The 25335-nt window shown below is 47.6% G+C and overlaps 1 protein-coding gene across 1 annotated transcript in view; it reads right to left on the bottom strand.

Moving 5' to 3' along the window:
* Window positions 1–25335, bottom strand: part of LOC311229384 (uncharacterized protein) — a gene marked incomplete at its 5' end in the record, with an annotated part of 210927 nt that overhangs the window by 164786 nt on the left and 20806 nt on the right. The window contains 6 exons of the mRNA XM_084315472.1: window positions 10674–10709; window positions 16413–16475; window positions 17032–17064; window positions 17539–17583; window positions 18949–18984; window positions 23533–23568. Of these exons, the coding sequence (XP_084171598.1) occupies window positions 10674–10709; window positions 16413–16475; window positions 17032–17064; window positions 17539–17583; window positions 18949–18984; window positions 23533–23568 (249 nt within the window). The remainder of the gene's footprint in view (window positions 1–10673; window positions 10710–16412; window positions 16476–17031; window positions 17065–17538; window positions 17584–18948; window positions 18985–23532; window positions 23569–25335) is intronic.

The following is a 25335-nucleotide window of genomic DNA, read 5'->3' as shown; positions in this document are numbered from 1 at the left end:
GTAACCTGAGCTACACTAGCTAACATGATGAGACAACAAGGTAACCTGAGCTACACTAGCTAACATGCTGAGAGACAACAAGGTAACCTGAGCTACACTAGCTAACATGATGAGAGACAACAAGGTAACCTGAGCTACACTAGCTAACATGCTGAGAGACAACAAGGTAACCTGAGCTACACTAGCTAACATGCTGTGAGACAACAAGGTAACCTGAGCTACACTAGCTAACATGCTGAGAGACAACAAGGTAACCTGAGCTACACTAGCTAACATGCTGAGAGACAACAAGGTAACCTGAGCTACACTAGCTAACATGATGAGACAACAAGGTAACCTGAGCTACACTAGCTAACATGATGAGAGACAACAAGGTAACCTGAGCTACACTAGCTAACATGCTGAGAGACAACAAGGTAACCTGAGCTACACTAGCTAACATGCTGAGAGACAACAAGGTAACCTGAGCTACACTAGCTAACATGATGAGACAACAAGGTAACCTGAGCTACACTAGCTAACATGATGAGAGACAACAAGGTAACCTGAGCTACACTAGCTAACATGCTGAGACAACAAGGTAACCTGAGCTACACTAGCTAACATGCTGAGAGACAACAAGGTAACCTGAGCTACACTAGCTAACATGATGAGACAACAAGGTAACCTGAGCTACACTAGCTAACATGCTGAGAGACAACAAGGTAACCTGAGCTACACTAGCTAACATGCTGAGACAACAAGGTAACCTGAGCTACACTAGCTAACATGCTGAGAGACAACAAGGTAACCTGAGCTACACTAGCTAACATGCTGAGAGACAACAAGGTAACCTGAGCTACACTAGCTAACATGATGAGACAACAAGGTAACCTGAGCTACACTAGCTAACATGCTGAGAGACAACAAGGTAACCTGAGCTACACTAGCTAACATGATGAGAGACAACAAGGTAACCTGAGCTACACTAGCTAACATGCTGAGAGACAACAAGGTAACCTGAGCTACACTAGCTAAAATGCTGAGAGACAACAAGGTAACCTGAGCTACACTAGCTAACATGATGAGAGACAACAAGGTAACCTGAGCTACACTAGCTAACATGATGAGAGACAACAAGGTAACCTGAGCTACACTAGCTAACATGCTGAGAGACAACAAGGTAACCTGAGCTACACTAGCTAACATGATGAGAGACAACAAGGTAACCTGAGCTACACTAGCTAACATGATGAGAGACAACAAGGTAACCTGAGCTACACTAGCTAACATGCTGAGAGACAACAAGGTAACCTGAGCTACACTAGCTAACATGATGAGAGACAACAAGGTAACCTGAGCTACACTAGCTAACATGCTGAGAGACAACAAGGTAACCTGAGCTACACTAGCTAACATGCTGAGAGACAACAAGGTAACCTGAGCTACACTAGCTAACATGCTGAGAGACAACAAGGTAACCTGAGCTACACTAGCTAACATGTTGAGAGACAACAAGGTAACCTGAGCTACACTAGCTAACATGCTGAGAGACAACGAGGTAACCTGAGCTACACTAGTTAACATGCTGAGAGACAACAAGGTAACCTGAGCTACACTAGCTAACATGCTGAGAGACAACAAGGTAACCTGAGCTACACTAGCTAACATGCTGAGAGACAACAAGGTAACCTGAGCTACACTAGTTAACATGCTGAGAGACAACAAGGTAACCTGAGCTACACTAGCTAACATGCTGAGAGACAACAATGTAACCTGAGCTACACTAGCTAACATGCTGAGAGACAACAAGGTAACCTGAGCTACACTAGCTAACATGATGAGAGACAACAAGGTAACCTGAGCTACACTAGCTAACATGCTGAGAGACAACAAGGTAACCTGAGCTACACTAGCTAACATGCTGAGAGACAACAAGGTAACCTGAGCTACACTAGCTAACATGATGAGACAACAAGGTAACCTGAGCTACACTAGCTAACATGCTGAGAAACAACAAGGTAACCTGAGCTACACTAGCAAACATGTTGAGAGACAACAAGGTAACCTGAGCTACACTAGCTAACATGCTGAGAGACAACAAGGTAACCTGAGCTACACTAGCTAACATGATGAGAGACAACAAGGTAACCTGAGCTACACTAGCTAACATGCTGAGAGACAACAGGGTAACCTGAGCTACACTAGCTAACATGCTGAGAGACAACAAGGTAACCTGAGCTACACTAGCTAACATGCTGAGAGACAACAAGGTAACCTGAGCTAGACTAGCTAACATGCTGAGAGACAACAAGGTAACCTGAGCTACACTAGCTAACATGATGAGAGACAACAAGGTAACCTGAGCTACACTAGCTAACATGCTGAGAGACAACAAGGTAACCTGAGCTACACTATAGCTAACATGATGAGAGACAACAATGTAACCTGAGCTACACTAGCTAACATGCTGAGAGACAACAAGGTAACCTGAGCTACACTAGCTAACATGATGAGACAACAAGGTAACCTGAGCTACACTAGCTAACATGATGAGAGACAACAAGGTAACCTGAGCTACACTAGCTAACATGATGAGAGACAACAAGGTAACCTGAGCTACACTAGCTAACATGATGAGAGACAACAATGTAACCTGAGCTACACTAGCTAACATGATGAGAGACAACAAGGTAACCTGAGCTACACTAGCTAACATGATGAGAGACAACAATGTAACCTGAGCTACACTAGCTAACATGCTGAGAGACAACAAGGTAACCTGAGCTACACTAGCTAACATGATGAGACAACAAGGTAACCTGAGCTACACTAGCTAACATGTTGAGAGACAACCAGGTAACCTGAGCTACACTAGCTAACATGCTGAGAGACAACAAGGTAACCTGAGCTACACTAGCTAACATGCTGAGACAACAAGGTAACCTGAGCTACACTAGCTAACATGGTGAGAGACAACAAGGTAACCTGAGCTACACTAGCTAACATGATGAGACAACAAGGTAACCTGAGCTACACTAGCTAACATGATGAGAGACAACAAGGTAACCTGAGCTACACTAGCTAACATGATGAGACAACAAGGTAACCTGAGCTACACTAGCTAACATGATGAGAGACAACAAGGTAACCTGAGCTACACTAGCTAACATGATGAGAGACAACAAGGTAACTGAGCTACACTAGCTAACATGATGAGAGACAACAAGGTAACCTGAGCTACACTAGCTAACATGCTGAGAGACAACAAGGTAACCTGAGCTACACTAGCTAACATGCTGAGAGACAACAAGGTAACCTGAGCTACACTAGCTAACATGCTGAGAGACAACAAGGTAACCTGAGCTACACTAGCTAACATGCTGAGAGACAACAAGGTAACCTGAGCTACACTAGCTAACATGATGAGAGACAACAAGGTAACCTGAGCTACACTAGCTAACATGCTGAGAGACAACAAGGTAACCTGAGCTACACTAGCTAACATGATGAGAGACAACAAGGTAACCTGAGCTACACTAGCTAACATGCTGAGAGACAACAAGGTAACCTGAGCTACACTAGCTAACATGCTGAGAGACAACAAGGTAACCTGAGCTACACTAGCTAACATGAAGAGAGACAACAAGGTAACCTGAGCTACACTAGATAACATGCTGAGAGACAACAAGGTAACCTGAGCTACACTAGCTAACATGCTGAGAGACAACAAGGTAACCTGAGCTACACTAGCTAACATGATGAGAGACAACAAGGTAACTGAGCTACACTAGCTAACATGCTGAGAGAAAACAAGGTAACCTGAGCTACACTAGCTAACATGATGAGAGACAACAAGGTAACCTGAGCTACACTAGCTAACATGCTGAGAGACAACAAGGTAACCTGAGCTACACTAGCTAACATGATGAGAGACAACAAGGTAACCTGAGCTACACTAGCTAACATGATGAGAGACAACAAGGTAACCTGAGCTACACTAGCTAACATGCTGAGAGACAACAAGGTAACCTGAGCTAGACTAGCTAACATGATGAGAGACAACAAGGTAACCTGAGCTACACTAGCTAACATGCTGAGAGACAACAAGGTAACCTGAGCTACACTAGCTAACATGTTGAGAGACAACAAGGTAACCTGAGCTACACTAGCTAACATGATGAGAGACAACAAGGTAACCTGAGCTACACTAGCTAACATGCTGAGACAACAAGGTAACCTGAGCTACACTAGCTAACATGATGAGACAACAAGGTAACCTGAGCTACACTAGCTAACATGATGAGAGACAACAAGGTAACCTGAGCTACACTAGCTAACATGCTGAGAGACAACAAGGTAACCTGAGCTACACTAGCTAACATGCTGAGAGACAACAAGGTAACCTGAGCTACACTAGCTAACATGATGAGAGACAACAAGGTAACCTGAGCTACACTAGCTAACATGATGAGAGACAACAATGTAACCTGAGCTACACTAGTTAACATGCTGAGAGACAACAAGGTAACCTGAGCTACACTAGCTAACATGCTGAGAGACAACAAGGTAACCTGAGCTACACTAGCTAACATGATGAGAGACAACAAGGTAACCTGAGCTACACTAGCTAACATGCTGAGAGACAACAAGGTAACCTGAGCTACACTAGCTAACATGCTGAGAGACAACAAGGTAACCTGAGCTACACTAGCTAACATGATGAGACAACAAGGTAACCTGAGCTACACTAGCTAACATGCTGAGAGACAACAAGGTAACCTGAGCTACACTAGCTAACATGCTGAGACAACAAGGTAACCTGAGCTACACTAGATAACATGCTGAGAGACAACAAGGTAACCTGAGCTACACTAGCTAACATGCTGAGAGACAACAATGTAACCTGAGCTACACTAGCTAACATGCTGAGAGACAACAAGGTAACCTGAGCTACACTAGCTAACATGCTGAGAGACAACAAGGTAACCTGAGCTACACTAGCTAACATGATGAGAGACAACAAGGTAACCTGAGCTACACTAGCTAACATGATGAGAGACAACAAGGTAACCTGAGCTACACTAGCTAACATGTTGAGAGACAACAAGGTAACCTGAGCTACACTAGCTAACATGATGAGAGACAACAAGGTAACCTGAGCTACACTAGCTAACATGCTGAGAGACAACAAGGTAACCTGAGCTACACTAGCTAACATGATGAGACAACAAGGTAACCTGAGCTACACTAGCTAACATGATGAGAGACAACAAGGTAACCTGAGCTACACTAGCTAACATGATGAGACAACAAGGTAACCTGAGCTACACTAGCTAACATGATGAGAGACAACAAGGTAACCTGAGCTACACTAGCTAACATGATGAGAGACAACAAGGTAACTGAGCTACACTAGCTAACATGATGAGAGACAACAGGGTAACCTGAGCTACACTAGCTAACATGCTGAGAGACAACAAGGTAACCTGAGCTACACTAGCTAACATGCTGAGAGACAACAAGGTAACCTGAGCTACACTAGCTAACATGCTGAGAGACAACAAGGTAACCTGAGCTACACTAGCTAACATGCTGAGAGACAACAAGGTAACCTGAGCTACACTAGCTAACATGATGAGAGACAACAAGGTAACCTGAGCTACACTAGCTAACATGCTGAGAGACAACAAGGTAACCTGAGCTACACTAGCTAACATGATGAGAGACAACAAGGTAACCTGAGCTACACTAGCTAACATGCTGAGAGACAACAAGGTAACCTGAGCTACACTAGCTAACATGCTGAGAGACAACAAGGTAACCTGAGCTACACTAGCTAACATGAAGAGAGACAACAAGGTAACCTGAGCTACACTAGATAACATGCTGAGAGACAACAAGGTAACCTGAGCTACACTAGCTAACATGCTGAGAGACAACAAGGTAACCTGAGCTACACTAGCTAACATGATGAGAGACAACAAGGTAACTGAGCTACACTAGCTAACATGCTGAGAGAAAACAAGGTAACCTGAGCTACACTAGCTAACATGATGAGAGACAACAAGGTAACCTGAGCTACACTAGCTAACATGCTGAGAGACAACAAGGTAACCTGAGCTACACTAGCTAACATGATGAGAGACAACAAGGTAACCTGAGCTACACTAGCTAACATGATGAGAGACAACAAGGTAACCTGAGCTACACTAGCTAACATGCTGAGAGACAACAAGGTAACCTGAGCTAGACTAGCTAACATGATGAGAGACAACAAGGTAACCTGAGCTACACTAGCTAACATGCTGAGAGACAACAAGGTAACCTGAGCTACACTAGCTAACATGTTGAGAGACAACAAGGTAACCTGAGCTACACTAGCTAACATGATGAGAGACAACAAGGTAACCTGAGCTACACTAGCTAACATGCTGAGACAACAAGGTAACCTGAGCTACACTAGCTAACATGATGAGACAACAAGGTAACCTGAGCTACACTAGCTAACATGATGAGAGACAACAAGGTAACCTGAGCTACACTAGCTAACATGCTGAGAGACAACAAGGTAACCTGAGCTACACTAGCTAACATGCTGAGAGACAACAAGGTAACCTGAGCTACACTAGCTAACATGATGAGAGACAACAAGGTAACCTGAGCTACACTAGCTAACATGATGAGAGACAACAATGTAACCTGAGCTACACTAGTTAACATGCTGAGAGACAACAAGGTAACCTGAGCTACACTAGCTAACATGCTGAGAGACAACAAGGTAACCTGAGCTACACTAGCTAACATGATGAGAGACAACAAGGTAACCTGAGCTACACTAGCTAACATGCTGAGAGACAACAAGGTAACCTGAGCTACACTAGCTAACATGCTGAGAGACAACAAGGTAACCTGAGCTACACTAGCTAACATGATGAGACAACAAGGTAACCTGAGCTACACTAGCTAACATGCTGAGAGACAACAAGGTAACCTGAGCTACACTAGCTAACATGCTGAGACAACAAGGTAACCTGAGCTACACTAGCTAACATGCTGAGAGACAACAAGGTAACCTGAGCTACACTAGCTAACATGCTGAGAGACAACAATGTAACCTGAGCTACACTAGCTAACATGCTGAGAGACAACAAGGTAACCTGAGCTACACTAGCTAACATGCTGAGAGACAACAAGGTAACCTGAGCTACACTAGCTAACATGATGAGAGACAACAAGGTAACCTGAGCTACACTAGCTAACATGATGAGAGACAACAAGGTAACCTGAGCTACACTAGCTAACATGTTGAGAGACAACAAGGTAACCTGAGCTACACTAGCTAACATGATGAGAGACAACAAGGTAACCTGAGCTACACTAGCTAACATGCTGAGAGACAACAAGGTAACCTGAGCTACACTAGCTAACATGCTGAGAGACAATAAGGTAACCTGAGCTACACTAGCTAACATGCTGAGAGACAACAAGGTAACCTGAGCTACACTAGCTAACATGCTGAGAGACAACAAGGTAACCTGAGCTACACTAGCTAACATGCTGAGAGACAACAAGGTAACCTGAGCTACACTAGCTAACATGCTGAAAGACAACAAGGTAACCTGAGCTACACTAGCTAACATGATGAGAGACAACAAGGTAACCTGAGCTACACTAGCTAACATGCTGAGAGACAACAAGGTAACCTGAGCTACACTAGCTAACATGCTGAGAGACAACAAGGTAACCTGAGCTACACTAGCTAACATGCTGAGAGACAACAAGGTAACCTGAGCTACACTAGCTAACATGATGAGAGACAACAAGGTAACCTGAGCTACACTAGCTAACATGCTGAGAGACAACAAGGTAACCTGAGCTACACTAGCTAACATGCTGAGAGACAACAAGGTAACCTGAGCTACACTAGCTAACATGATGAGAGACAACAAGGTAACCTGAGCTACACTAACTAACATGATGAGAGACAACAAGGTAACCTGAGCTACACTAGCTAACATGATGAGAGACAACAAGGTAACCTGAGCTACACTAGCTAACATGATGAGAGACAACAAGGTAACCTGAGCTACACTAGCTAACATGCTGAGAGACAACAAGGTAACCTGAGCTACACTAGCTAACATGCTGAGAGACAACAAGGTAACCTGAGCTACACTAGCTAACATGCTGAGAGACAACAAGGTAACCTGAGCTACACTAGCTAACATGTTGAGAGACAACAAGGTAACCTGAGCTACACTAGCTAACATGATGAGAGACAACAAGGTAACCTGAGCTACACTAGCTAACATGCTGAGACAACAAGGTAACCTGAGCTACACTAGCTAACATGATGAGACAACAAGGTAACCTGAGCTACACTAGCTAACATGATGAGAGACAACAAGGTAACCTGAGCTACACTAGCTAACATGATGAGACAACAAGGTAACCTGAGCTACACTAGCTAACATGCTGAGAGACAACAAGGTAACCTGAGCTACACTAGCTAACATGCTGAGAGACAACAAGGTAACCTGAGCTACACTAGCTAACATGATGAGAGACAACAAGGTAACCTGAGCTACACTAGCTAACATGATGAGACAACAAGGTAACCTGAGCTACACTAGCTAACATGCTGAGAGACAACAAGGTAACCTGAGCTACACTAGCTAACATGCTGAGACAACAAGGTAACCTGAGCTACACTAGCTAACATGCTGAGAGACAACAAGGTAACCTGAGCTACACTAGCTAACATGCTGAGAGACAACAAGGTAACCTGAGCTACACTAGCTAACATGCTGAGAGACAACAAGGTAACCTGAGCTACACTAGCTAACATGCTGAGAGACAACAAGGTAACCTGAGCTACACTAGCTAACATGCTGAGAGACAACAAGGTAACCTGAGCTACACTAGCTAACATGCTGAGAGACAACAAGGTAACCTGAGCTACACTAGCTAACATGATGAGAGACAACAAGGTAACCTGAGCTACACTAGCTAACATGCTGAGAGACAACAAGGTAACCTGAGCTACACTAGCTAACATGCTGAGAGACAACAAGGTAATCTGAGCTACACTAGCTAACATGCTGAGAGACAACAAGGTAACCTGAGCTACACTAGCTAACATGATGAGAGACAACAAGATAACCTGAGCTACACTAGCTAACATGCTGAGAGACAACAAGGTAACCTGAGCTACACTAGCTAACATGCTGAGAGACAACAAGGTAACCTGAGCTACACTAGCTAACATGATGAGAGACAACAAGGTAACCTGAGCTACACTAGCTAACATGATGAGAGACAACAAGGTAACCTGAGCTACACTAGCTAACATGATGAGAGACAACAAGGTAACCTGAGCTACACTAGCTAACATGATGAGAGACAACAAGGTAACCTGAGCTACACTAGCTAACATGCTGAGAGACAACAAGGTAACCTGAGCTACACTAGCTAACATGATGAGAGTCAACAAGGTAACCTGAGCTACACTAGCTAACATGATGAGAGACAACAAGGTAACCTGAGCTACACTAGCTAACATGCTGAGAGACAACAAGGTAACCTGAGCTACACTAGCTAACATGATGAGAGACAACAAGGTAACCTGAGCTACACTAGCTAACATGCTGAGAGACAACAAGGTAACCTGAGCTACACTAGCTAACATGCTGATAGACAACAAGGTAACCTGAGCTACACTAGCTAACATGTTGAGAGACAACAAGGTAACCTGAGCTACACTAGCTAACATGCTGAGAGACAACAAGGTAACCTGAGCTACACTAGCTAACATGATGAGAGACAACAAGGTAACCTGAGCTACACTAGCTAACATGCTGAGAGACAACAAGGTAACCTGAGCTACACTAGCTAACATGTTGAGAGACAACAAGGTAACCTGAGCTACACTAGCTAACATGCTGAGAGACAACAAGGTAACCTGAGCTACACTAGCTAACATGATGAGAGACAACAAGGTAACCTGAGCTACACTAGCTAACATGATGAGAGACAACAAGGTAACCTGAGCTACACTAGCTAACATGCTGAGAGACAACAAGGTAACCTGAGCTACACTAGCTAACATGCTGAGAGACAACAAGGTAACCTGAGCTACACTAGCTAACATGATGAGAGACAACAAGGTAACCTGAGCTACACTAGCTAACATGCTGAGAGACAACAAGGTAACCTGAGCTACACTAGCTAACATGCTGAGAGACAACAAGGTAACCTGAGCTACACTAGCTAACATGATGACAAATTAGCCCTTTCACTACCACACTACAGAAGATTAACCTTGTTAACTACCACACTACAGATGGTTAACCCTTTCACTGCCACACTACATACGGCTAACCCTTTCACTACCACACTACAAGAGGTTAACCCTTTCACTACCACACTACAGAAGGTTAACCTTTCACTACCACACTACAGAACCTTTCACTACCACACTACAGACGGCTAACCCTTTCACTACCACACTACAAAAGGTTAACCTTTCACTACCACACTACAGAAGGTTAACCTTTCACTACCACACTACAGAAGGTTAACCATTTCACTACCACACTACAGAAGGTTAACCCGTTCACTACCACACTACAGACACAGGCAGCAGCGGCTCCAGGATCAGTATTAACCACACCGTGTCGCGCCGTACTCACCACCTGCCCCGGAAGGCCTGGAGAGCCATGCGTGCCCTGCAGAGGAGAGAACACAGGGTTAATAAAGGAGAGCCCTTCAGAGGAGAGAACACAGGGTTCTGTATCGTAATGGGCTCCGCTCGGCATCACTACTGCACTATGCCTCGCTCGTGCACGCGCACTGAATAAAGATTCCACAATGTACCTTTATATCCCAACATTTGTCTGGCCACACCCCTATCAGCTTACCTACATAAGCAGGGGTGGGGCCACATACTCGCCTCCTTCTTCGCTTTCACCACAAGGAAGTGCCTTCGGTAGATCCCCACTTGACAAGGTCGTTAGTAGGAGAAAGTTGGAAAACAAGAGATACGTTGACATCATATCTTTATTTTCTCTCTCACTATATTCGAGAAAATACGGCGATATTGTCTTCGTACTGGAGTGTCTGGAAGATGATGATCATTCTACACCTCCACCGGTTTTTTCGTATTGGGAGTTCACGCCACTACATGCCTCCCAACTGCAGTCCTCCTTGCTGCGGCTGGATGGGGTAAAACCCTCCAGTGAGACAGCTGGACTGTAGGACGCACCGACTGTTGTGAGAAGCAGTGGGTTCCAGGTTTGGTGAGTAATGTTTGCTTGCGAGCACCACTTGTCTGTTAGTGCTATGGGGGCTAGCTGACAATGTTTACGAAAACCAGCCCCAGATTAGGGTCCTTTGTTCAGCCTTTTAGGCGACGGCGGAGGATCTTGGTTTGAAGCCCATTATAGCAACTAGTGGGCCACGACCAGTAACTGGTGATCCCAGGATCTCTGGATGCGTGGGTACTTCTCTGTCACCGTATAGGCCCCATCTTTCATATGCAAATGAGAGTATACCCTAAACGAGCAAATGTGGGCATGGATGTTCGTTATCGGAAAATCCATGTTCAAGTCGGCTACAGCCCAGATGGGACTTGTGCTGGCTCCGCCGGATGTATGGTAAAATCACCATTGTAAAACTGTGTTAACATCTCGTTTCTCTTCTCTCTTAAAAGGTGAGGAGGGTTTCAGAACGGCGGCCTGTCTGAGTGTGGCTTGTTATATCGTTGTGTACAAGTTCAGATGATAGCTGCTTAGCTTGCATGCTAGTTGTGGCCTACCTGTTAGCCAGTCAGCTGTTAGCTGCAGGCGCTAGCCTGTTGTGTCACTAGGCTAGGAAACGTTAGCTTGCCGAGAGCGGCCGTTAGCTTAATGCTACACTATTGAACGTTCTGAGACTATAACATGCTTTAAACACTCTGACTACGACGTCATCTTTGACAGAGGATGTTAGTCGAACCTACCCTGAGCCCGGCCGGCGAGGACTGCGTCAACAAGGAGAACCGTAGCGGCGAGATGGAGCGGCGACGCTGCCCATGTCGACAACACAGGAATGCTGTGTTTACTATCGGTGCCTTGTTAGAGACTGCAGTTCGCTTGATCTGCGCTCACGGTAGGAAAGGTCCTGACCAGACCTTGAACACTTCTTCTTTCTTTCCCCTTCTTTTTTTTTTTTTTATTGATCTTTTTTCCCCTCCATTTTCCTCCGATTTTTCTCCCATCCCAATGTTAATCGTATGCCAATTCCCAATCCCCTTCCTGGTTGCTGCGCACTTACCCCCCACAGTCAGATCATCTGGGAGAGTGGAGGCTATCACATGCTTCCTCCGACACACGTCCAGCCAATCAACCGCTTCTTTTCACCTGGCAGCGCGGATTCTCATTGAGAGGGCGTAGCGTGTGGAAGGATCACACTATCCCACTCAAGTCCTATCCGCGCTTAGCAGGCGCCCCGACCGAACTGTAGGAGTCGCTGTTTACAACGACCCGGACCCACCCTGCCAGCTTCTCCCACCCTCTAATACTGCCAATTGTATTAGTGTGAACGGCCAGTCAAGCTGGTGACAACCCCGGAGCTGTGAGCTGGATTCGAACAGGTGAATCCAGCTCACAGCTCCGGGGTTGGTGACGAACGCAATCTCCGCTACGCCACCTAACCGCCTTCTTTCTTTCCCTTCTAAATGTTTTGTAAATAACGATGTTTTCCAAAACGAGTGTTGCTGCACTACATTTAGGATACGACGCGAGTTATGTGTGAATTGTCTTGTCACCGGTCTCCATGCAAATCGGGTTGATCATGTGAAAATGATCTGGTTTGTTGTGTTGAGAAACATCATGTGTGTTCATGTACCGTGTACTCACAACTAAGGGGGTTAAACTAACCTATAAAGCTATGCTTAGTGACATATGAGTAAAGAATGAATTCTTTTCTCAGCCTGTAATGACAATGAACAGTGTGTTCACATATTAACAGGTTTACCTGTTTAACTGGCCGTATTAAGGGTAAAGTAGGACTTCTTCACCCTCCTCTCAGACATGTTGTTACAATATATTGTGTCACTGTGTGGTGGGATACGATGTAACCCTTAGCTTGATTGCTGGGGTTGTGCTAGAACTGCTTGAGGAACTGTATTTTCCTAAAAGAAAAGATTGTTTGGTCACTTTTCGTGTGTGCTTAGCAAGGCCTGTGGCCGATACTAATCGAGAATTATGTATTCTCTCATTATGAAAAACGGTGTTCGTCTGTAGAGTGTTTTTGCCATTTTTTGTAGGTGATAATGGGTTGTGTGTCGTGTGACCTACAACTGGGTTGGGTTGGCCACAAAAGCACATGTGTAAGTCTGGTACCGGGGCTCTTAAGGGGGCCCTCTCTATTCTGTGTTTTTTCCTTAGTAAAAATCAGATAGCAGGTTAGCACATGAGCTGTGTGAAGCTGTTAAAAAGACACTTCATGTAGCAGAATATGACTGTGTCATACTCTTTTTTGTCATTACATCGTATCATGGGTGTGGGGTCGTAAAGGGGTGGACTGGTAATCCTTTTCTCCCCTTCTTTGATGGGCAGGGGTTAAAACCTCCTGTCCTTCAAGGTTCCTGTCACGTTGCTGTTCGGCACGTTACAGGGTAAGAGGGGGGGGGGGGGGAGTTTCCTGGTCCCACGCCCTGGAATATTGGGCGTGTGCACCGCAGAAATTCCCCCGCCATAGAGTACGTCACTGTGCGCGTCTCTGTTGGTAGGACTTCCGTGAGCTGTTCGGGTCCATATGATGGATCTGTTTCGGGGGGTGGTCAGGGCTCCTCCTCACGAAGCTCCTATTCGGGCCTTCTGTGAGTTAGGACTCTCCGCCTCCTCAGAGTGCAGAGCCTCCTCCTCAGATTGTCAAGGTGAGTAGAACTTCAAAAAGGAGTCCTGCTCTATTGTGTGTGTATTCGATTCAATTCGATTATTGAGTGTGTATGGGTTCAGTGCCTCCTCCCCGGAGAGCCCTAAAACCAAAATTTTACATGGCTCAAGGTTGCAATATATTCTTTTCAATCTGTACAGCTCGCGTGGGAAGTCTCTCTGGGGATTTCCGTCTCCTCCCTATGGGAGGGTGGTAGGATGTAAAAATGGAAAAAAATTTTACCCCCGGCTGTGTAGACTGGGATACATACTGTTGGTGCTTCCTTCTTTTCTATTAAAAAGAGTTGGAGTTAGGAAGCATCACACCCCTCTTGTCGTTCCCCTGGGCGCCTTGGGGATTCAATGACAGGTCTAAATAGCCTGTTCATTGATGTGGTTGTGTCCCGACGCACGCATAGTGCTAGCTCTATTGGTTGCTTGAGGTTGAAACAGCATTTTTATAAAGCAACTGGGATGGAGGTTTTTCCTCTTCCGACGACCTGTGTTGGTTGTCGACGGATTCTCGTTCATATCTGGGGGATGATGACAGAATGGATCTGAACATATGTAGAGGGGTCTCACGCCCTGGGGGTGGGCCACCGGGCGCGGTTCGCTCCGAACGTCTGGGTGGCGCCTTCTTTTCATGTTTAAGATCAACACGCATATCTGCCCCTTCTCCTGGAGTAGGCATGTCGCCGTGGTTAGGGCACAGGACTGGTTCTGGTCACGCTGGTCCGGATCAGTTAAACCCGTTGTCCGCCGGGGATGCAGATCTGCTGTTCTGGTACCCTGAGGGACTTGGGCTTTTTTCAGGGGTAAAAATGCCAGGTCAGTCCGGGTGTCACAGGGTTAAGCGCTTTGGAGACCCTGGTTGGGTACATTTTGTGGCTTACGGCCATGCCAACCTGTACACGCCCGATCTCGTCAGATCTCGGCCGCTACGCAGGTTGGTCCTGGTTAGTACTTGGTTGGGAGACCGCCTGGGAATACCAAGTACGGTGTGCTTGGGGCTGGTTCTCCATTCTTTTCGCTCCTCTCTCACGCATGGCGAAGATGGGCCTGTTGGGGTGGTCTTTGACCTCCTCTGGTGACCCTGTGCTTCCCGTATCGCGGGGCCCGGTCCGAAGTAATGTTTCGTCGACCCGTAGGCCTGGGATAACCCTTTTTTGAAAACTGAAACACTTGTACTGCGGTATAGCCAGTGTGTACCCGCAGGTGTGTTTTGGAGTTTTTTCTTGAGGGGTTATAGGAACAACCACCGCATTGGGTAACGACAAGGTGGTTGATTCCCTGGTGTGTTGGAGCAGTGTCAACTCCCGGGTTACCCGGTTGAGGGTGCCCCTGCACGTTCATGACGTCTGCCAATCATGTCAGCCTTCTCTGCCTCAACCCTTCTGGGTGTTTTTTTTTTAAATGGAGGCTTGGTCATGCAACAACGCCAGCATACGCCCCTTCCGCCGGGGGGGCTGTTCTCAGCTAACTCCTTTGGCGCCTGTCTCGTCCGCAGTGCTCCAGGCTCAGGTTACAGCCTGTTGCCTGGTTTTCCCCGGTGTGCTGCCTGCTTCCGTTGGTTAACCTTTTTTGTGTGCTTACGGCCATGTTGACTGCCTGTTCTGCAGGGTCAGTGTGCCAGGCGGTGTGCTATTGGGGGGAAAGGGCCCGCTCTTGGAGGGGCCTTATCCGAATACGCTGGCGATGTGGGGGGCGGTGTCACTAAGTGACCGCCTGGTGGGGTCTTGATGCCTGGCGTCATTGACCTCTCCGGGCCCCCGTTTTCCAGGGGATCCAGTCCCTTCAGTGGGTCTGGGTCTTCCTTCGCGCTCCGCTGCTACGGCCTTGCCACGGGGTTGGGTTTGCTCTTGACCCCGTGATTTCTGGGGGCAGTAACAAGGTTGTTCCCTCCGTTCGTTCCCGGGTGGCATGCGGGTTGCGTGTGTGTGTAGTCGTGGGGTCAGGCCACGGTCTGCTCACCCTGTGCGTTGAGTTGCTTGAGTGCCTCTTCGCACGGTCGGGTCCGTCGCCCTCCCGGGAACCTCCAATAGGGGGGGTGCCCTCCATTAGGGGGGGTCGGGGGGGCTCAGTCCTCCCTGATCTGATCGTTGTGGGGGGCCTCAGCGGGGTATATTTGTCGGCCGATGGCTCTCGCTCGGCCTCCCTTGTGCAGTAGTGATGCCGAGCAGAGCCCATTATGATACAGAACGATAGGTTATGACTATAACCAAGTTCTGTTAGTATTGGTGACGCTCGGCATCAGACGCCGCTGCTGCCCTTGATCTCACCTTGTGGTGAAAGCTTGGGAAGGAGGCGAGTATGTGGCCCCACCCCTGCTTATGTAGGTAAGCTGATAGGGGTGTGGCCAGACGAATGTTGGGATATAAAGGTACATTGTGGAATCTTTATTCAGTGCGCGTGCACGAGCGAGGCATAGTGCAGTAGTGATGCCGAGCGTCACCATTACTAACAGAACTTGGTTATAGTCATAACCTATCGTTAATAAAGGAGAACAGTACTTACTAAAGCTCCAGGGGGTCCTTGGGGTCCTGGCAGACCTGTGCTCCCCTGCGCTCCGTGAGGACCCTGCAGATACAAGGGATACATTAAATACACACAGAGATGTATTCACCACTATATAGACTTTATGGACTGCATGGAAAACTCATCTTTTTAATGGAGCCTTCTGTTGATTTTTATCAAATGTTTTGCTCCACACATTTTATGTTCTTTTACCAGTTTATAATGACCAGTTTTAGTTATTCTGTGTCTCTTACCCTGCTACTAGTTTTAGTGTTCATTTGACTCCTTGCTAGCTTTAGTCTTGCCTATTTTCTTATTCTTTCTTCCTTTACTCTTGCTAGTTTTCATGTTATTTTAAAATGTAGCGCATTACAAATCAAATATATTATTATTATTATTATTATTATGGACTGCATGGACTAATTGCTGATAAACTGTGTCTTGTTTTATAAGATCAAGAGCTGTAAAAGAGGGTAACATCCGTGTCTTACGAGTTGAAATAAAGGTTTGAAATCAAATTAAATAAAGTCTAAAGTCTTTTAAGTATTTAGATTAGATTAGATTAGATTAGATTAGTATTTTAAGTAAATACTAAGTTATTAACGTTTTCATGTCTCACCTTCACGCCAACCCCCGCGTCTCCTTGGTTCCCCTGAAGAAAGACGAAAACATTCAGAGCCACACGCATACATTCATATATACATTAATATGTTTATATTTACCACACGCATACATTAATATATACATTAATATGTTTATATTTACCACACGCATACATTAATATATACATTAATATGTTTATATTTACCACACGCATACATTAATATATACATTAATATGTTTATATTTACCACACACACATACAGTATACATTAATATATACATTGATATATACATTAATCTATTTATATTTACCACATATACATTAATATATTTATATTTACCACACACACATACACATTAATATATATGTGCATACACATATCTGTCTGAATATACCTGCATATAATCATATATACCTACTTATACACTCAGCATATAACCCATATAACTCTGTATGATAGCATGTACAATAATGATAATTGAATACAATAATAATGATAGAGGGTGTTAACGTGTAACGCACCTTTAATCCGGGGGGGCCTGGAGGACCATTGGTGCCGATTGGACCCTGCGGAGGAAACCGATATCGTCAACCAGGGTCCATACAGACGTTGCAAAATGAAATTCAAGGACTTGCAAGTACTTTACCAAACACTATTTTTCATTTTAAAGGGGCATTTAAAAGGATTCAATTCACTTTTAAATGCTGTTTTTTATAGAAAAAAAATAAACCAGATCCAATATTCATGGCTTAAAAAAAACAATTTCCGACAATTAGTTACACTAATAATAAGAGACATGCAATTCTTGATTCAGAACAATTGTACCACGGAAGAACAAAATGTTCAATGCGAATGCTTGATTTGAATTTCAGGGACTTTTTAAGCACCTTGTTAAAATGGGCCGTTTTCAAGGAATTCTGGGCCTTGACTTTTTTTGGTAAAAAATCGAGCACTTCAAGGACCTTGTGTGAACCCTGATCAACACACTGTACTTTGTGTTTCTCTGAACCCTGGTCAACACACTGTACTTTGTGTTTCTCTGAACCCTGATCAACACACTGCACTTTGTGTTTCTCTGAACCCTGGTCAACACACTGTACTTTGTGTTTCTCTGAACCCTGATCAACACACTGTACTTTGTGTTTCTCTGAACCCTGGTCAACACACTGTACTTTGTGTTTCTCTGAACCCTGATCAACACACTGTACTTTGTGTTTCTCTGAACCCTGGTCAACACACTGCACTTTGTGTTTCTCTGCACAATATATATTTCTAACTTTCTTTCACCTTGTTGTTGGCGTTGGTTTTTATTCTAGCTTTGGTTCATTTATCCCGGTCATCCTTTATATTTGTTAGCCCTTCCCCTTGACTGGGGTTGTAACACACGTTCTGACAAATGTGGGTTTCAACTAGGGATGGGCATTTTTTTGTGGCTGCTTGGGCCCAAATGTATTTGCGGTCAGCTGTTGTATCAGAAAACACTCCCGGGTCAGAATGTTTATGTTGTCAGGTTGGAAAGGTTGTCTATTGTTTCATGGGTGTGTGTGTGTGTGTGTGTGTGTGTGTGTGTGTGTGTGTGTGTGTGTGTGTGTGTGTGTGTGTGTGTGTGTATGTGTGTGTGTGTGTGTGTGTGTGTGTGTGTGTGTGTGTGTGTGTGTGTGTGTGTGTGTGTGTGTGTGTGTGTGTGTGTGTGTGTGCGTGCGTGTGTGTGTGTGCGTGTGTGTGTGTGTGCGTGTGTGTGTGTGTGCGTGTGTGTGCGTGTGTGTGCGCGCGTGTCTGTGTGCGCGTGTGTGTCCGTGTGTGTGTTTGTCTGTGTGTGTGTGCGTGCATGTGTGTGTGTGTGTGTGTGTGTGTGTGTGTGTGTGTGTGTGTGTGTGTGTGTGTGTGTGTGTGTGTGTGTGTGTGTGTGTGTGTGTGTGTGTGATACTTACAGTAGGGCCCCTAATGCCAGGCTCCCCAGGGTTTCCCTGCAGAGAAAACATTCACATTCACAAAAGTCACTACATTCACAGGATGACATGTTTATTGTTGCTGTCTGCACAGAGACAGGAAGTGAAACACACAGAGACAGGAAGTGAAACACACAGAGACACACAGAGACAGGAAGTGAAACACACAGATTTCGGTTTTTTCTCGGCGTCTGTCACCAGCCGAGCGTAACTACGAAGTGGGTAATCGGGAGTTGTTGGCAATCAAGTTGGCACTGGAGGAATGGAGACATTGGTTGGAGGGGGCGGCACATCCTTTCATTGTTTGGACCGATCATAAGAACTTGGCTTACATCCAAGGGGCTAAATGCCTTAACGCTCGCCAGGCCAGGTGGGCGTTATTCTTCACACAATTTCGATATACCATCTCCTATAGGCCCGGGTCCAAGAATATCAAACCCGACGCGTTATCGTGCCAGTTTGATCTTCCTGGTCGGGAGGAGCAGCCCCATCCCATTATTCCACCGGCCTTGATTTTGGCCCCCGTGTCTTGGGGCATAGATAAGGTGGTAAGGTCGGCGCTGACGCGGGAGCCCGATCCTGGTGGGGGCCCTCCGGGGCGGTCGTATGTGCCCAAAGCGGCACGCTCACGTTTGCTGCAGTGGGCACATGCCTCATCCCTCACCAGCCACCCTGGGCCACCAGGACCCTGGAGTTTATCCGTAGGAGGTTCTGGTGGCCGACAGTGGAGGGGGATATGCGTTCCTTTGTGGCGGCCTGCCCGATGTGCGCGCGCAGTAAGACCTCTCGCCGTGCACCAGCAGGTCTCTTCCGGCCGCTTCCTATTCCTAAACGGCCCTGGTCGCACATATCCCTTGACTTTATTTCTGGCCTCCCCCGTTCGGACGGGTTCACCGCCATTTTGGTGGTGGTGGACCGGTTCTCGAAGGCGGCTCACTTTGTTCCTCTCCCCAAGCTTCCATCGGCCCGAGAGACTGCTGATCTGGTGATACAGCATGTCTTTCGGGTCCACGGGCTTCCAGTGGATATCGTGTCGGACCGGGGTCCTCAGTTCGCCTCCAGGTTCTGGAAGGCGTTTGCCGCCGGTCTCGGCGCCTCCGTCAGCCTTTCGTCTGGGTTTCATCCGTAGTCGAACGGGCAGACGGAGCGCGTCAACGAGGATAGGTCCTGGTTGCCCGGCAACGTGGAGTAGGAGGTTGGCATGGGCTGAGTATGCGCATAATACCCTCCTCTCCTCCTCTACCGGTATGTCTCCCTTTCAGTGTCAGTATGGTTTTCAACCTCCTTTGTTTCCCGAGCAGGAGCAGGAGGCGGAGGTGCCCTCGGCCCAGGCACATGTGGCTCGCTGCCGCGAGACGTGGAAGCGGGTCCGGGCGGCGCTGCAGAAGGTTTCGGTTAGTACCCAGCGGCAGGCTAACCGCAAGCGCTGTTTGGCTCCGGTTTACCGTCCTGGGCGCGTGAATATTAAAGGCAACCAACTTGTGTTCGGCTTTTCTCTGATTGGCCGCGACCCCCCGCCCCCACGCGCAAGCAAAGCGGCAGTCGTCCCACGTCCCGACCCAAATGAAATCCAAGGAGCAAGCGAGTGGCAGCGCGGGCAACCAACTTGTGTACCAACCAACTTGTGTTGAGCTGCTGTTCCAACCAACTTGTGTTCAGCTGCGGTAGCAGTGGAGCGCTATGAAATGCGCTGAACTAGAAAGCGTAACGTTATTATGTTTCGCGTTTTTAACAACCAACTACCAGATTCACTCGTACCAGATTCACTCGTGTATAAACAAAGCCCATACAGTTATGAAATGTGCTGAACTAGAAAGCGTAACGTTATTATGTTTCACGTTTTTAACAACCAACTACCAGATTCACTCGTCACTGTACATCACCTCTGAAGTATAAACAAAGCCCATACAGTTATGAAATGCGCTGAACTAGAAAGCGTAACGTTATTATGTTTCGCGTTTTTAACAACCAACTACCAGATTGACTCATCACTGTACATCACTTCAGCTCCAGCAGCAGCAGCAGCAGCAGCAGCAGCAGCGGGCTCCGTTGTAGGAAGCCCTTCAATGACAGCGCTCTCATATTTTGCGAATGCATAAACTATATCTTAAATTATGGCTATGTGTCTAATATGGCTGTCACTTATCAATGACTTCGCGACAGCCATATTAGACACATCGCCATAATTTAAGATATAGTTTATGCATTCGCAAATATGAGAGCTCTGTCATTGAAGTGGGTGGTGGCACTAACAGTAGCGATTTTTATTGTTTTGTCATGACCAAACATAATCCCAACATAGATAGGAGGTGTACTGTATGTCAAATGTCGGTCATGTGGTGAAAGAGTTTAGTACAGTCACAGAACAGAACACCAGTGTTTCTAGTAGATATGTTTATTAATATAAATAAACACCTCTGTCTGAACTGGTTCGACCAGCGCGTTGGTTCGACCAGCGCTTCTGCCGCATCTCTCAGCGGAAAAGGGCGTGTGCTAGGGCGGTCACGTGGCCGTGTGGCCAATCAGAGAAGCGCTGAACGAAAAGCTGAACACAAGTTGGTTGCCTTTAATATTCACGCGTATTGGGCAGCGGGTTTGGCTTTCCACCCGTGATCTCCCTCTCCGGGTGGAATCCAGGAAGCTGGCTCCTCGCTTTATAGGGCCCTTTAATGTGGTACGTCGGGTGAATCCTGTGGCTTACAGGCTACGGCTTCCGAGCTCTATGAGGGTTCATCCGACGTTTCATGTGTCCCTGTTGAAGCCATTCCTCTCATCGCCCTTGGCCCCGCCACTGCCTACGGTTCCTCCGCCTCGGTTTATGGGTGGTCAGCCCATTTACACGGTGTGGAGGATACTGGGTTGTAGGCGGAGGGGTAGGGGGTTTCAGTTATTGGTGGATTGGGAGGGGTACGGGATAGAAGAGCGTTCTTGGGTGCCTCAAAGGGATATTTTAGATCCCAGCCTGATCGTTGATTTCCGGCGGCTGAATCCCGAGGCCCCCAGGTGAACGTCTGGTGCCGTTCTACGGGGGAGGGTACTGTTACGTTCTGGTTACTGACTACGGTCGGGAACCACCCACCATTTCTGTCATCTGTCACCTGACTACTAGCACTGGTTTTCCCTGTCAGTTAGTGCTGTCACTTAGGGGTTGGCTTCTGATTGGCTGTCACGGGGTGTGTGTGGAATGTTGGTATTTGGTGTCTATTTAACATTCCTTCCTTCTGCTTGTTATTCGTCAGGTCTTCACTATAGGCGTTCGGAGATAACGCGGCCGGTTCCAGTTCTGGACCACCACTAAGCTCCATTATCTTATTCTCGCTTACCTTTGCCCTCGGCATAGTATCCTAGTATTACTCTTTGTGTTCTTTACTATTAAAGTCGAACCTGTTCAAGAGTATACCATCTCCGTCTCTGTGATTGCCTACAACAATTGGACCTCACCTACCTCCATCCTGACACTGCAGCCTGAGTCGGGAGTGGTATTTTGCGCAATACCGTGAACTTTGCACAAGCCTCAAATACCGGCATGTAACTCGAGAACCGCTGAACGGATTTTGTCGGATTTTGTCGCTATCGACAGGCACCAAATAAGCCTTCAATTAGATATATATATTGTATTACAAAATATGCACACACAAGCCACTAGGGGTCGCCAAAGTGCCAGTTGCAAAAAGTCCGAAAAACGTCCCTGATATGGGCTGTCGCATGCTAAGAGGTTTTGAATGACCTGTGCAATGTATATTACTGTTACATTTGCACTCTGGTTGGATGCCTTTTCGTTGTACAATATATTCTAATCTAATCTAATCTAATCTAATCTAATCTAATATAATCTAATCTAATCTAATCTAATCTAATCTAATCTATTCTAATCTAATCTAATCTAATCTAATCTAATCTAATCTAATCTAATCTAACACAGCATAATGATATGCAGTATGATAAACACTGACGCTGCTTTGGGAGAGATGAGTGACAGCAGAGGAGTGACAGCAGATTAATGGCAGCAAGAGCCAGAGCGTCTCGAAGCAAACAGACGGTACTTTATCATTTGGGGGGGGGGGGTTGAGTACACAACACTAGTATTCTAATCAATCTCCATTGTGTCTCTGATGCCGCCATGAGGGGGCGCCATGGCTCGCCTCTTTTCATCTCTCCCGACAAATCGTGGCGTTTTTTTAGGCATTAAAAAATGCAGCTCGTCTCTCTGAGTTTGACGCATTCGCGCACTTTGGGGAACAGGTGGCGCGGATTAATATTTCATGAGGAACCGATCAAGGGCACTAGACTCGCCCCCCCCCCCCCCCCCCCGCCTGTATTGAGCGGGGGGCTCAATACAAGTGAATTCTGGGAAGACGGGAGGGCACGGACCGGGGGGAGCGGACGGACTGCGCACGTGCCTTTCTGATGCGTGTTCGCTCTGTGCTACATCGTATAACGGCACCACATTCTGTATCCTCTACCTGCTTGACAGCCCCCCCCCCCCCCCCCCCTGTATCCTCTACCTGCCTGACAGCTCCCACCACCCCCCCCCCCCCCCCCCCCCCGGTGCACAACCCAACTTACCGGTCTGCCCAGCACTCCAGGGAACCCAGGCTGGCCCTGTACAGGAGGAGAGGGGGAGGAGAGGGGGAGGAGGGAGGGGAGGGGGAGGAGGGAGGAGAGGGGGAGGAGAGAGGGGAGGGGGAGGAGAGGGGGAGGAGAGGGGGAGGAGAGGGGGAGGAGAGGGGGAGTAGGGAGGGGAGGGGGAGGAGGGAGGAGAGGGGGAGGAGAGAGGGGAGGGGGAGGAGAGGGGGAGGAGAGGGGGAGGAGGGAGGAGAGGGGGAGGGGAGGGGGAGGAGGGAGGAGAAGAGAGGAGGGAGGAGAGAGGGAGGATGGAGGAGAGGGGGAGGAGGGATGAGAGGGAGGAGGGAGGAGAGGGGGAGGAGGGAGGAGAGGGAGGAGGGAGGAGAGGGGGATGCGAGGGGGAGGAGGGAGGAGAGGGGGAGTAGGGAGGAGAGGGGACAGACAGGAGGACAAGAGAGGAGGGAGGAGAGAGGGAGGATGGAGGAGAGGGGGAGGAGGGAGGAGAGGGAGGAGAGGGAGGAGGACAAGAGAGGAGGGAGGAGAGAGGGATGATGGAGGAGAGGGGGAGGAGGGAGGAGAGGGAGGAGAGGGAGGAGGGAGGAGAGGGGGAGGAGGGAGGAGAGGGAGGAGGGAGGAGAGGGGGATGAGAGAGGGATGAGGGATGAGAGGGGGAGGAGGGAGGATAGGGGACAGACATGAGGACAAGAGAGGAGGGAGGAGAGAGGGAGGATGGAGGAGAGGGGGAGGAGAGGGGGAGGAGAGGGGGAGGAGGGAGGATAGGGGACAGACATGAGTACAAGAGAGGATGGAGGAGAGAGGGAGGATGGAGGAGAGGGGGAGGAGAGGGGGAGGAGGGAGGAGAGCGTACAGACAGGAGGAGGACAATAGAGGAGGGAGGAGAGGGGGAGGAGGGAGGAGAGCGGACATACAGGATGAGGACAAGAGAGGAGGGAGGAGAGGGGGAGGATGGAGGAGAGCGGACAGACAGGATGAGGACAAGAGAGGAGGGAGGAGATGGGGAGGATGGAGGAGAGCGGACAGACAGGAGGAGGACAATAGAGGAGAGAGGAGAGGGGGAGGAGGGAGGGGAGCGGACAGACAGGAGGAGGAGAGGGGGAGGAGGGAGGAGAGGGGGAGGAGGGAGGAAAGCGGACAGACAGGAGGAGGACAGGGGGAGGAGGGAGGAGAGGGGGAGGAGGGAGGAGAGCGGACAGACAGGAGGAGGACAAGAGAGGAGGGAGGACAGGGGGAGGAGGGAGGAGAGGGGGAGGAGGGAGGATAGCGGACAGACATGAGGAGGACAAGAGAGGAGGGAGGACAGGGGGAGGAGGGATGAGAGGGGACAGAGCAGACAGAGAAGACAGAGAGGAGATAGAGAGGAGACATTTCATCAGAATTTGGTGAAAATTATGAATCGTGGGTTGGAAGCTTGACCCATGTTACTGACCAGACACGCTATATCAGTGATGGCTGTTTACTGCAGAGTGGAGAGACTGGGAGACCCATGTTACTGACCAGACACTATATCAGTGATGGCTGTTTACTGCAGAGTGGAGGGACTGGGAGACCCATGTTACTGACCAGACACTATATCAGTGATGGCTGTTTACTGCAGAGTGGAGGGACTGGGAGACCCATGTTACTGACCAGACACTCTATATCAGTGATGGCTGTTTACTGCAGAGTGGAGGGACTGGGAGACCCATGTTACTGACCAGACACTCTATATCAGTGATGGCTGTTTACTGCAGAATGGAGGGACTGAGAGACCCATGTTACTGACCAGACACTATATATCAGTGA

The sequence above is a fragment of the Notolepis coatsorum genome (genome assembly GCF_963971535.1).
Source record: "Notolepis coatsorum genome assembly, chromosome: 6".
Taxonomy (NCBI): domain Eukaryota; kingdom Metazoa; phylum Chordata; class Actinopteri; order Aulopiformes; family Paralepididae; genus Notolepis; species Notolepis coatsorum.
Note: the sequence above shows the minus strand (reverse complement) of the source record. Positions and strands in the feature narration are given on the sequence as shown.